Here is a 13,779-nt window from a genome sequence, read left to right as displayed (position 1 = left end):
GTATCAATTGTAGATGCAAAATGAAAACTATATTTCATTTGTTCAGGCATCAAAAACAAGAGTGAAAATGATATAGTGGTCATCTTGGAATCAAGCTCAGTTTGAAAGTGAAACTGTTATACATGCTCAAGTATGTATTAATGTTTTGTAACCTGTCCTCTAGAAATGCTTACTATTGTTAGGATTTAACAGCAAAATTCAATTGTCTGAGGATTTATTCTTATAAGAAAATTATATGCTTTCCTCCCCCCAGAAATATTTTATGATGAAGTTCATATACTTTGAGAGCAATCGGACATGCAAATAGCTCTTCCAAAAATCAAGCAAGTTCTTGAAGAGATTTAAAAATAGAAAATTTGGAGTTTTATCATGGATCACAAGACCGAAGGGAAAAGGAAGCAGCGACATAGCTTGACTTTACTGGATCAATTAAACAGGATGAAAGAATTAACACAAATGATTGATGTGGTCCTTGTAGCAGAAGGTGAGAAGTTCCCCTGCCATAAACTGATATTGGCTGCGTTCAGTCCCTATTTCAAAGCCATGTTTACCTGTGGCTTGCTTGAATGCACCCAAAGAGAAGTGGTGCTCTATGACATCTCATCAGAGAGTGTGTCCATAATACTTAACTACATGTACAGTGCAGATTTGCACCTCACTCATTTCAATGTCCAAAGTGTTGCTGTTGCTGCATTTTTTATGCAGATGGAAGATGTTTTCAATGTGTGTCAGAAATACATGATGGACCATATGGATGCTTCCAACTGTGTGGGGATCTACTATTTTGCAAAGCACATTGGGGCAGAAGAATTGTCCGATCAAGCCAGGCAATATTTGTATCAGCACTTTGCTGAGGTGAGCTTGCATGAAGAAATATTAGAGATTGAAGCACAGCAATTGCTGAGTCTCATAAGATCAGATGATCTGAATGTATCCCGGGAGGAGAGCATTTTGGACTTGGTCCTCAGATGGGTGAACCATAGCAGAAAATCACGTGTCGAGCACCTGATTGAACTCCTGAAGCAAGTGAGACTGGAACTTGTAAGCCCTTCTTTCCTAGTGGAAGCTCGGAAAAGGAACACGGTGCTTCTGTCTAATTCAGAATGTCATGATATGATTGATGGAGCATTAGAAACTATAAAGAAATCCAACCACCCCTCTCTCAGTCTTCGCTATGGCATGGAGACCACCAGTCTTCTACTTTGCATCGGCAATAATTCTCTGGGGATTCGATCAAGACATGGTAGCTATGCAGATGCCAGTTTTTGTTACGCTCCTGCAACACAAAAGACTTACTTCATTTCCTCCCCGAAGTATGGTGAGGGTTTAGGATGTGTGTGTACCGGTGTTGTCACTGAGAACAACGATATTATTGTGGCAGGGGAGGCCAGTGTTGCCAAAATGTCTAGACAAAAAACCAAGAACATTGAAATTTATAGGTGTGTATCCTCAAACGGGAGGAAAAAATTAATCATTGTTTTAAAGTTAAACTATAAATAATGTTCCTGGAGCAGGAAAAGGTCACCAGAGAAAGCATTCTTCTCCCCATATGTTTGTATACGGATTTCAGTTACCCAAAGCAATTTGTTACAAAGGGCAATCTGTCCCTCTCCATGAAACAGGGAGGCATTTCCTTCTATATTTAGGGCCAAATCCTTACCCTTTTACTCATGAGAAGGCCCATTGACTTAGATGGAATCCTTGTATAAGTAAAGTGAGCTGGATTTGGTCCTAAGTCTCTTTCTGTATACCTCATATTCCCCTAACCAAAAGGTCACCAGTTTGTTAGTATTTTCTTTCCTGGATCATTCCTCCAGGTCATTTATTTAATAGTGGTGCTGATATCTGAGATGTGGAAATTAATGAATGAGTTTGGTCATTCGTGAATCTACACCCAGCTTTAACTATACCATGCTGATCATGCATGGGAGCTAAAATGTAATAAATAATAATAATAATAATAATAATTAATAATAATTAATAATCTTGAAACCTTCACTCTGTTTTTACTCATTCCTCACTCAGATAAACCCACGTTAAGGACATGAGAGCTTTGCCGGAATCAAGACTGATAAAAAACTGAAGCCAACATCAGCAAACGTGGGGCCTAAATTGAGGCGCATAAATCCATAATTAGGCACTTAAATAAATGTGGCCTTCGTTTCAGAGGTGCTACTGCAGCTCTCACTGAGTGCAGTGGGAGTTATGAGTGCTCAGCTCATGCAAAATAAGGACACTTTAATTATGGTCAACATTTTCAAACTTAAGTGCCTAGAATTAGGTTCCTAAATCCCTACTAAAGCCCTGATAGTGCAAACACTTATGCATGTGAGTAACTTAATGCACATGACTAATCCCACTGAGTTCAAGGCTAGAAACTTTTCTTCTCTGTTGACAAGAGAAAGAACTTCTGTTGTCAGTGTAACATCATCTGAAACTGGAGAAGGGAGATGTAAATACAAAATTGATATGATTTTATCAGAACCACAGTTTCTAACTTTGGATTTTCCTACAGGTACCACAGTAGAGGAAACCGGTTTTGGCAAAGTTTGTGCACTGCTCAGTTTCGTGAACTCTATGCCTTGGGCACTGTTCATAATGACCTGTATGTCATAGGAGGGCAAATGAAACTGAAAAACCAATATCTGGTCACAAACTGTGTTGAGAAGTATTCCATGGAGCAAGATAGCTGGAGAAGTGTGGCGCCTCTTCCAGTGCAACTGGCCTGCCATGCTGTGGTAACAGTAAATAATAAACTCTATGTGATGGGAGGCTGGACACCACAGGTAAAGAAGTTTACTAATTATTTTATTATATAAGAGCTAGCGAACCTGGCTTATGTGCTGCCTAACTTTGTGGCTCTTCTTACATAGTTAAAATACCTCAGTTATAAGCAAAAAATAAATTGCACTCATTCCTCTCACATCTTTAATGGGAAAATCAAGCAGGCCAAGGGGAAATAATGTCCATGTCATATAATCTTCAATTTATATGCTACCCGTAATAAAGCCAGTTGTTTCAAAGGGAATTTCTCAGTGAGAAAAAAATTTAAAATGCATCCTGTCTAAACACGATTTCACTCACGTTCCATTTTTACTAAGGGTATGTCTTCACTACCCGCCGGATCGGCAGGCAGCGATCGATCCAGTGGGGATCGATTTATCGCGTCTAGTCTAGAGGCGATAAATCGACCCCTGAGCACTCTGCCGTCGACTCCTGTACTCCAGCTCCGCGAGAGGTGCAGGCAGAGTCGATGGGGGAGCGGCAACCGTCGACTCACCGCGGTGAAGACACCACGGTAAGTCGATCTAAGTACGTCGACTTCAGCTATGTTATTCACGTAGCTGAAGTTGCGTAACTTAGGTCAATCCTCCTCCCCCTTCCACATTGTAGACCAGGGCATAGGCCTGGGGTAAATCCTGAAGTCCTTACTCAGTTTTTAATCCAGCGAAATATTAATTAAAAATAAATCATGGTGATGATTATACTTGGCTCTTCCCTGGCACTATTACATCCCACTAATTAATAATTGTCCTCTATAACTTTTCTATCAGCAGCAAATAGTTGTGTTTAAGAGATGCAACAAATCCTGCATCTTGGCAGGGTTTTAGACTAGATCAGTGGCTCTCAAACTTCATTGCACCGCAACCCCCTTCTGACAGCAAAGATTACTATGTGACCTCAGGAGGCAGGACTGAAGCCTCAGCCCACCTGAGCGCCGCCACCCCAAGTGGGGGGGCCAAAACTCAAGCCTCACCACCCCATGTGGGAAGGGGGGCAAAGTTGAAGCTCAGGGCTTCAGCCCCAGGCAGGCGGCCTGTAACCTGAGCCCCACCACCACCCAGGGCTGAAACCCTTGGCTCGGCTTTGGCCCCAAGTGGTGGGGCTCGGGCTACAGCCCCGGGCCCCAGCAAATCTAATACCAGCCCTGGCAACCCCATTAAAACAGGGTCGTGACCCACTTTGGGGTCCTGACCCATAGTTTGAGAACCCGTGGACTAGATCAGTGCTTCTCAAGCTATCTGATGTGGGGGACCAGCAATTTTTTTTCCCAATGTGCCAGGGACCGGTGCCATATTATTATCCTATTCGACGCTCTTATGAAGAAACTCGCCGGGGATCGGCAGCCGATTGCTCGCGGACCGGCACCGCTCCGCGGACCACCACTTTGAGAAGCACTGGACTAGATGACCCTTGCAGTCCCTTCTAACTCTATGGTTCTATGATTCTAAGACATGGACCCATACTGGAATCCAAAATCCAACCCCTATAAACTCTGGTAAATTTCAGGTCCAAATCCATATATAAGCTTCACAGCTCAGCTCCATTTCTTGGGGAAACTTTTCCGTTTTTAGGTGTTTGGGGTTTTTTTTTATAAAAAGTTAAAACTTTTAGTGGAAAAGCAGATTCTTTTCATCAAAAAATTAGTTTGGTCACAAATGCAATTTTCCTCCAAAAAAATTTGTTAGACTTTATGTGGGACATTTATAATATATGTTGTTGTCTGTAGGATATTAAAAATGTGATCACATCTTGTTGGTTTGGGACCACTTTTTAGAAACAAATCTTTAAAAATTTAAGACTAAAACATGTTCAGAAAGCACAATTTGCATCTGTTAAGATATTCTGAGTGTGGAAATCCCTAAGGAGGCAACAGAATGATAAGAGAGTAGGTCTGACACTGAAACTGAGCAAAGATACTTTCTCTTTTTTAAAATAATTAAAATACAAGAACATACGTAACATGGAAATAATATGGCTGTAAAAAGCTCAAGCTGGGTGGTTTGTAATATAACAAAGATAGATGTTAAGGTAGACACCCAGCTTTTGTCTAGCTTGATAGTGCTCTAAAACTAAGAAGAAAAATGCCTGAGAAGCTATTGTCCTGAATATTGAGCCGAGACTGGTAAAAATACAGGCACCTGGGAACTGATACCTGCCAACTAGCACTTTCTGTGACAATTCACGAGTACGTATCTATGCATACAGTTGTTTGGGATGAGCAGTTTAGCATTAACTGATAAGGAGTTACATAAGAATCTACCTGCACAGGTCAGAATGCATTAGCCACAGTGGTGAAAGACCCAACGACCCAGTGGTAGGTGTGTTGCTTCAGTATTAGTATTCCCCTCTCAGGCACTAAGGGTGTATATCAGGGGAGGGCAAACTACATCCCGCGGGAAACATGCGGCCCTCCAGCCAATTTAGTCCAGCCCTCGAGCTCCCGCTGGGGAGCGGAGTCTGGGGCTTGCCCTGCTCCCGTGCTCCAGCTGGGGAGTGGGGTCGGGGGCCACTCGGCGCGTGCATGCCACCACGCCGCATGACTCCCACAAGCAGCAGCATATCCCCGCTCCGGCTCCTACGTTTAGGGGCAACCAGGGGGCTCCACACACTGCCCCCACCCCAAGCGCCATCCCCGCAGCTCCCACTGGCCGGGAACTGTGGCCAATAGGAGCTGCAAGGGCGGTGCCTGTGGATGGGGCAGCGTGCAGAAGCACCTGGCCACGCCTCTGCGTAGGAGCCAGAGGGGGTGCATGCTGCTGTTTCCGGGAGCTGCTTGAGGTAAGCGCTGCCTGGAGCTTGCACCCCTGAGCCCCTCCTGCACCCGAAACCCCTGCCCCAGCCCTGATCCCCCTCCCGCCCTCCAAACCCCTCAATCCCAGCCTGGAGCACCCTCCTGAACCCCAAACCCCTCATTTCCAGCCCCACCCCAGAGCCTGCACCCCCATCCCAGAACCCCCACCGCAAACCCCTGCCCCAGCCCGGAGCCCCCTCCCGCACCCTGAACTCCTCATTTCTGGCCCCACCCCAGAGCCCACACCCCCAGCCAGAGCCCTCACCCCCCCAGCCCGTGCTCCAACCCCCTGCCCCAGCCCTGATCCCCCTCCCACCCTCCAAACCCCTTGGTCCCAGCCTGGAGCACCCTCCTACACCCCAAATCCCTCATCCCCAGCCCCACCCCAGAGCCCGCAACTCCAGCCGGAGCCCTTACCTCCTCCTCCTGCACCCCAACCCCATGCCCCAGCCCTGATTCCCCCTCCCGCACCCTGAACTCCTAATTTCTGGCCCCACCCCAAAGCCCACACCCCCAGCCAGAGCCCTCACCCCCTCTTGCACTCCAACCCCAATTTTGTGAGCATTCATGGCCCACCATACAATTTCCAAAGTTTGCCCACCCCGGTGTGTATGTATTATATTGTCAAATGAGCAGTATGAAAGCATATTAAAGTTCCTCAGGTTAGGGGTTATCTTTATATTTGCGCAACCCTGAGCACTCACTCCATCAGCCTTGACAAACATTAATGATATAACATTGCTATAGTGCCATAAGTGTACATGTCAATTCACAGAACATAGTCAAAGACATATGCCCTCCCCACTGAGACCTTATAATTGAAATAAGACAAGACGAACTCAAGATAGGTCATATCACAACAGCTCAGGAGAGGGAAGGCCTGACTCACCACAGCATTACTCCAGTTCTGCACTGGTGTAACTGCACTGACGTCAGTGTAAACCTGGAGTAGTGCAGTGAGTGTCAATCAGGCCTGTGGAACTGGGAGTTGTTAATAATGAGAAGGAAAGAAGGATTTTATGAAGGGGTTCTGTCAGAGGGTAGCTGGCCTCTGAAGGGGTCAGGGGCTCAGCCAACCCTATGAAGGCTCAACAAGGGGTACATGAGGCTGCCCAGGTTCACCTGGGACTAATTACCTCACTGAATAACGGGAGGCCATTAATTAGGTAGGGAAGCACCTCGACGTAATAAAAGGAAGCTAATCTCTGTGGGGATGGGCCAGAGAATAGAGGTTCCTGGGGAAGGGAACTGTCCCTACAAGGAGAAAGTTCTCAAGGGGAGCCTGGTGAGGGGATTCACTAGAAAAGGAAACCAATGAAGAATGTTCCTAGGTGGGAGAGGTTCCGAAGGGGAAGAGCTATGAATGCCAAGGCTCAGTGGCCCCTGTGGAAGGACTTCAACAGGTAGCAACAGAAGCCCCTGATCATAGGAATTATAGGCTGTTCTGAGGATGGGTGGTCATGGTTTGATGTCTGTGGGGATCTTGACCCAGAATGAGAGACCCTTCCCCAGCCAATGACAAAATGCCCTGGCTCCAGAAGATGATTCTGGGACAAGAGGGCCTTGCTGGTAAGGGACCTGGACATAAGTGGGGTTGATGGACTAAGGTTAATTCAGCCCCCTCCCCCTTCAGCTAGAGATGCTGAGGGGGAGGCCTGTTTGTATACTGTTCCACCTTTGGGTTACATAAACTAGACCCCTGCAGGGGCCCCATTCAATACACATGTGTCTTGTTGCCCTTATTGAAAGCCCACTGGGGAAACTGAGGCAGGGATGTAATGGTGATGCTATACTGAGAGGATGCTCCAGGAGTGAGGGCCGCCATCACAGGTAGGTTTGGGAGGAGGCTGATGAGGGCAGTGAGATGGTTGCGGACTCTGGGAGCAGTGGAAGAAAAGTGTGAAGTTAAGTGTTCCGTGCACAAAGAGCAAAGCATGCACGTTCAGTGTAATTTACTTTCATTATCTAGGCTTTTATTCCTTGCCCATTGCCATGATGTCAGAGTGTCTTTATACTAAGGAAAACAACAAGCAAAAAAGAACAAATATAACAACCCCATGAGTAAGCAGAGGATGCGTGTGTGCGCTCTCTCTCATTGAAATACTTCAGAGCCCTCCCCCACAGCAGACTGCTTACATTTAAAGGCACCGTACTCTGAAAACATAATTATAGCTACTTACGTAGCACCAAAAGGGAGAGAAAATGGGGAGGAAGACTGGAATGAACAGGGGGAGCAGGAGTTGGTATGGGAGGAGTATAATGGGAACAAAGCTGTAGTTGGAAGCCAGGGGTTTAGTATTAAAACTATTAAATGGAAAGATTTAGCAATTGTTCAGTTTTAATTATTTGTTGATTAAATAAATATATGTTAATTCAGATCAAATATTGTATATAAAGAGGTTCTTAGAGCAGCCTTTAAAGTACCCCATCAAAACTCATGGTACAGCATGAGTAACCAAGTAAATAGAAATCCAGTCTTCAGGAGGAAAGGAATGTATTGAAAAAAGGTTTTGACTTATTCTTAGAGCTTCACAGAGGCCTTATAAAAGAGCTATGTTCTGTCAGAGCTGTGTCTATAGATGTTTTGTTATTACCCAAATCCTCAGCTTTTTTGCTATAGAATATAAATGCACTGTTATTCATCTGCCTTCTACAATCTACTTCCAGCCACAAGTCATGGGTACTGGTAAATCGTAGTGAGTATGAATCACTTCACAGCTATAATTGATGTGTTTGTTATTTATCTGCTCCGCTGTCTGCTGTGATTAATTGCACGCAGGCATGTCCAGAGGGCTCCAAATGTTGTATTATTATATGGCTGTCATATTTCATACAGATGGATCTCCCTGACGATGAGCTGGATCGATTAAGTAACAGAATGTTGCAGTATGACCCAGGCCAAGACAAATGGACAGAGTGCACACCAATGAAGTACTCAAAATACCGCTTCAGCACAGCTGTAGTCAACAGTGAGATTTATGTCTTGGGTAAGAGGAAACAGATTTTTAACAGATAGCACAACCACTTTTTATTTTTCCCAGCAATTTGCCTCCGTGAAATGAAAGATTGCACCTTTTGTTTTCAACAGTAGGGCAAAGTATATTGGACTAAATGGATTGAGGGTTTTTTTTATTTTTTTCATAATTTCTTGCATTCTTAAATTCAGTTAGGTGAAGTTGAAATGAAACTTTATTGCTCTGGCTTAATATAATTTCTTTAACACCTGAGGATCTCAATATTAATGAATCAAGACTCACAACACAGCCCTCTTGGGTAGGGAGGTCTCATTACTACCATTTTACAGCTGAAGAAACTGAAGTACGGAAAGGTGAAGTAACTTGCCTGAGAGATCTGGCAGAGGAGAGACTAGACCCCAGCAATCCCAATCTCATGCCTTAACCTCATGACCAGCCTTTTTTATTTTGGGGTCCAGTGCAACTTCCATTAAAGTCAATGGGAAGATTCCCTTCCCCTTTGCTACTATCAAACATCTTGGAAAATAAAGATAAACCAGAATGAAGAAAAGGTGATGGTTTAATGCAGAAAAAGAATGAAGGTGTTTCAGGCATAGGGAATAGCATAGGGGGGAAAAGTGGGGAAAATATGTAACTTGGAAGGAGAGTAGACAACAGAAAGGGGAGTGGGTGGAAATGAGAGCAGAATTATAGGCAAGGGCTTGACTGTGCAAGGCCTTGAAGATGAGGGTGAGAAGCTTGAATGTGACATGGAATACAAGAGACAGTCAGTAGAGGATTTCCAAGAGGGGAGTGATTTGAGGGGAGTATCCTTGGGTAGCAGAGGAGGAAAATGTCTTCCACCCTGCCCTTATCTTGGTTTAGAGAGACCCTTGTCTACAGTGGAACTGAGTGTCCCCATAGGCATAGCCAGGAATAACCGTCAAAAAGTGGAAAATGGTTATTGCCAAAGGTCACTGGCAGGTGAACTTCAGCATCTTGTCCGATCAAGATAGTGTAGCCTATGTAGGTTCAAAGGTGCTTTGAGATGATCAAATATAGATGAAGTCCGGTCCTCTGTGGTAGGTACAATAATGAAAGCTTGAAACAGGCAATGTAGTGCATAAGTAGAGGCAGCAGCAATGTCAATGAAGAAAGAGGCTCTATTCATGTATTTCAGGAACAAGTGTCCTGAGATCAAGACCAAGAATTCTGTGATGATACAAAAAAGGCAGGGAGGGAGAAATGAAGCAGTCTTCGGATGCATTTGATTAAATAGATTGGCAGTCTTCTATACAGTGAATGTGATACTGTAACACAGAGAAGCTTTCTGAAGAGCTGTGGTTAGTAAAGAAAAACTACATCCAACGTTCTCAGTCTAAAATGTCACATGGCAAGAAATATGTACCGGAATGAATAAAAGAATGAAATATATAATTTTGCTGAAAGTGCCATTTTAGTCTGAAAAGTGGCTGAAAGAATGGCATTGTGGAGTGCCGTGTTTATGGTCTCTTCCTGCCCTTAACTGGAGATTTGCTTCGTTCACAAGTGAAAAGCTGTATTCTGCCATTTACAACTGTCAGTGCCACAAGCTGAGTCAGGGTTCCAAACGGCAAGTTGGGTTCTCTCTTGCTTGCCAGTCAACACCAATAGCAAAGATTCTGTATGTGGAACTTTGCTAACAATTCTGTTGATTATGTGTGAGCCAGGCAAGAAGCCTGCTCCCTCTCCCATCACTGTGTCAATTCTTCAGGTCTAACAGGAGCAAAAGGAGGTTAAACCAGTGGGGCTGACCTTGCATACCTTTATATGCATAGTCCTTCCATTATAGCAGCTCCACTGAAATCAAGGGGATTACTCATGTGAGTAAGGATTTGCAGGATTGGGCCCTGTCATAGGCTTGCTGGTCCTTCAAGAGGATTTGGATTTAGCCTCACCTGTGACAGATCATCTACCCTCCTCCACCCAGCTGATCATGATCAGGTGGCTCAATTCACTTATCAGATCCAGATGGTGAAGAGTTGGGTGGGAGAGCTTATTTGTGGAAGAGAGCTACAGGAAGGAGATTATCTCCTGTGTTAGGCCCTGAAGGGAAGAGGTGGTAGGGAGGAAGGAGTCTCCTGGGGCAGGCCTAGGAAAAAACAACTCCCAAGCAAATGGGCTGGAGGTAGGTTGGGATTAAGGATCCAGTCTGGGGAAAATCAGACTGGGGGAGGGAATCCAGGGAAGAAGCCCTGAGGGTCAGCAGCTTGTTAGGAGCAGGGTCTCTAAGGAGAAAGTGTGGAGGGTCTGCACTCTACAAGAGTAGAGGGTAACCCTGAGGGGCAGAAGGCCCTTTCGTTTTATATTTTCTTTGAACTGGAGACTGCTACTTGACAGAGCCTGTTGGCCTGTTGCAGGACAGTGGTTGGGACTAGGAGGGGAACAGATAGTGTCACTATCTGCAATATGTCACAGCAGGGGTACCAGGATGCTGTGCTGCCACAGACCTTTAGTTTTGTTACTAAAATAAGCAAATGGGATTAAAGTCACGGAGGCCAGAATCTGATCTCTCATATAACAGTGTAAATTGGAAGTAACTCCACTGAAGTGAGTAGAGTTACTTGGAATCAGGGTGACCAGACAGCAAGTGTGAAAAATTGGGACAGGGGTGGGGGGTAATAGGAGCTTATATAAAACAAAGACCCAAATATTGGGACTGTCCCTATAAAATCGGGACATCTGGTCACCCTACTTGGAATTTACATTGGCATTAACTCAGATCAAAATCTGCTCCAGGGAGCAGATCTCTTGAGAAAGACAGTGCTATGTTTCCAGTCACACTGCTGACCATATTTGCACTTCAGTTAAAATTGGCATTTTGTAGGCTGGTTCTGGCAGTGACCACCTTGCTAACAAGACAGTTTCTTCTAGTGTTTAAAAAAAATACAGAAAGAAAACAAAATACAGATTTCTGGACACTTTGTGCCTTTAAATACACTGCAGAAACTCTGTTCTATCAACAGAATTACTGCAGATTTACACCAATGCAACTCAGGGCACAATTGCACTTAGAATTCCTAACAGTAACCATCTGAGTGTCCTGTGTAAAAGATTGCAAACCATTTTCCCTCTCCAAGCCTCAAAAGAATTCTAATATTAAAACAGGTTGGTGACTGCCTGGTAGTCACTGGTATTGGTGTTTCATTCTGCTAGTGTCACAAATGGTCTCATCTCTGGCACTAGGCTCCCACATGCCAACTAGAATTAAAACCTTGCACAAAAAATACATGCTATGGTTTATTCACAGTGACAAGTGTGTGTTACCTTGTGAATTCTCAGACTGTTGGGCTGCGAAAATGGATACACTTTTCCTTATAAAGACAATGGTGATGGTGTCCTTGCTAGGCAGACAGACAACTCGTGACAGTAAAAAGAACAAGTTGAAAGCTTTCTTAATCTGGTTGGTGAAGCTCTTGGTCATGCAGATGACATCCATGAGAGAATGAGAGTGGAAACAACTAGGGCTGATGTGGACAGACCAAAGAATAACTGTCATGGGGAATGGTTAAAACCCATGGCAAGCTGCTCAAAGGCATGGACTCTCAGGACATTACATGGTTTCACAGGGAATGTCAAGCACTGTGGGAGGCTAGAAAAAGACTGACAATGCCAATTTGTTCCAAAAGCCAGATTCTGAAGACACTCTGAAGGAGTCCCTGTATATGGTGTCCCCAGAGATACCAATACTATGCATTATGGCTAGATATGCCATTCCAGAGAAGCTATGCAGACTTGTTAAATCTGCAGCCAATTTGCAGATTATGGTGCAATTTCAGTAGATTTGGCAAAGGGAGGTGTAACTTTTGGTGTTGCTAAGTTTTTGTGGCCTGGGGAGAGAGTTACTCTAGTGGAGGCAAGGTAGTGTTCCTCCCTCTGCGAGGATTCCAGATGATGGGTTTGGCTTTAATTCCCACCAGGGCTCTATACAAGCTCTGCTTTTGGGAGCATCTGAAGTGGCACTGAACAAACCTACTGTACGGGGACTCTGACCATGCTTATCTCCCTCCTAGTGCTACCCTCTTCTCGGGCTGCACTTATGGTATCTGTTGTAAACGTAGTTGTGGCCTTTGTGTGGAAGAACAGTGTCTCCGTGGGTTCCCTGAGAGCTGCATGCATCTCAGAAGGTCCACTGGTTTGTGGAACAAACCTCCCCTCCCCCCATTCAATAAGGGGAAAACCCTATCTTCTTAATAGAATGATGAGAAGGAAACTCCATGAAAGAAAGCTCATGGAGATCCCTGCTGCCTGTGTGATTTAAATAAATAAATGGGAGAGAATATAGCCTCTCCTTGAATAAATGCTCAGCTCATAAGAACGGTATTGCAGAAAGGCTGGACTTAACTCATTTCAAACAAAATTTAACACCTGCATCCAAACTAAATAAGATTTTTTTTTTTGAAGCAGGGTCCGTGTCTTCCTGTATGTTTGAACAGCACCCAGCACCATGAGGCCCCAAGCAGGACTAGGGCCTCTGGGTGCTACTGCAATACAAATAAATAACTAAAGAAATTAGCTAAGACCAATATGAAGCAAAAGGCATGCATGCCGTATTTGCTTTGAGTAAATTGCTGTAACATAATTTTTTATATTCAGGTCCAGATTCTGCTCTCAGTTCCATGGTGTAACTCTGTAGTAACTCTATTGACTTCAGTGGCGTTACTCCAGACTTACACCATTCTAACTGAGATCTGTATCTGGCTTTAGTCTTTCATGTGTTAATTTCTGAAAAGATCTGCTGGCACAGAACATAGAATACACAGACACTGCCCAAGAGTACTTCTCAATCCAAATGAGAACTGAGCATGCTGACCCTGAAGACTGACTACTCCAGATCCTTTGGTTTGAGAGAACCTGTGTCAGAATACGGAAAGTGCTTTATTTAAATTCCAAACTAGAAATACACATTGATAATTACATAAGGCCAGATTCTGGTCACACACCAACTTTACACCTATGTAATTCCACTTACTTAAATTGAGTTATTCCTGTTACACTGATATAAGGGATATGAGAAACACTCGTACTGTTTGAGGGATTGTATTGTTCATAGAACCTGTACCATGTGTCTTTTATCAGCTGTTCTACGTTAGAATTGGCTGTTGCAACAGATAATGTTCCTGGAGACTCTTATGCTATTTAAATGACATACATAATCCTTCCAAGTAAATGAACAGCCTTTCCTGAGGCTCAAAATCCTTTCTCCTATTC

The 13,779-nt window shown here is 44.3% G+C and overlaps 1 protein-coding gene across 1 annotated transcript in view; it reads left to right on the top strand.

The window, feature by feature from the left end:
* Positions 1-369: 369 nt before the first annotated feature.
* Positions 370-13,779, top strand: part of KBTBD12 (kelch repeat and BTB domain containing 12) — a 38,467-nt gene continuing 25,057 nt past the window's right edge. Inside the window, exons 1-3 of the mRNA XM_065408668.1 lie at positions 370-1,439; positions 2,516-2,786; positions 8,412-8,562. Of these exons, the coding sequence (XP_065264740.1) occupies positions 370-1,439; positions 2,516-2,786; positions 8,412-8,562 (1,492 nt within the window). The remainder of the gene's footprint in view (positions 1,440-2,515; positions 2,787-8,411; positions 8,563-13,779) is intronic.

This window comes from Emys orbicularis, chromosome 7, assembly GCF_028017835.1.
Source record: "Emys orbicularis isolate rEmyOrb1 chromosome 7, rEmyOrb1.hap1, whole genome shotgun sequence".
NCBI lineage: Eukaryota > Metazoa > Chordata > Testudines > Emydidae > Emys > Emys orbicularis.
The sequence above is the reverse complement of the archived record's forward strand: the minus strand, read 5'-3'. Positions and strand labels throughout refer to the sequence as shown.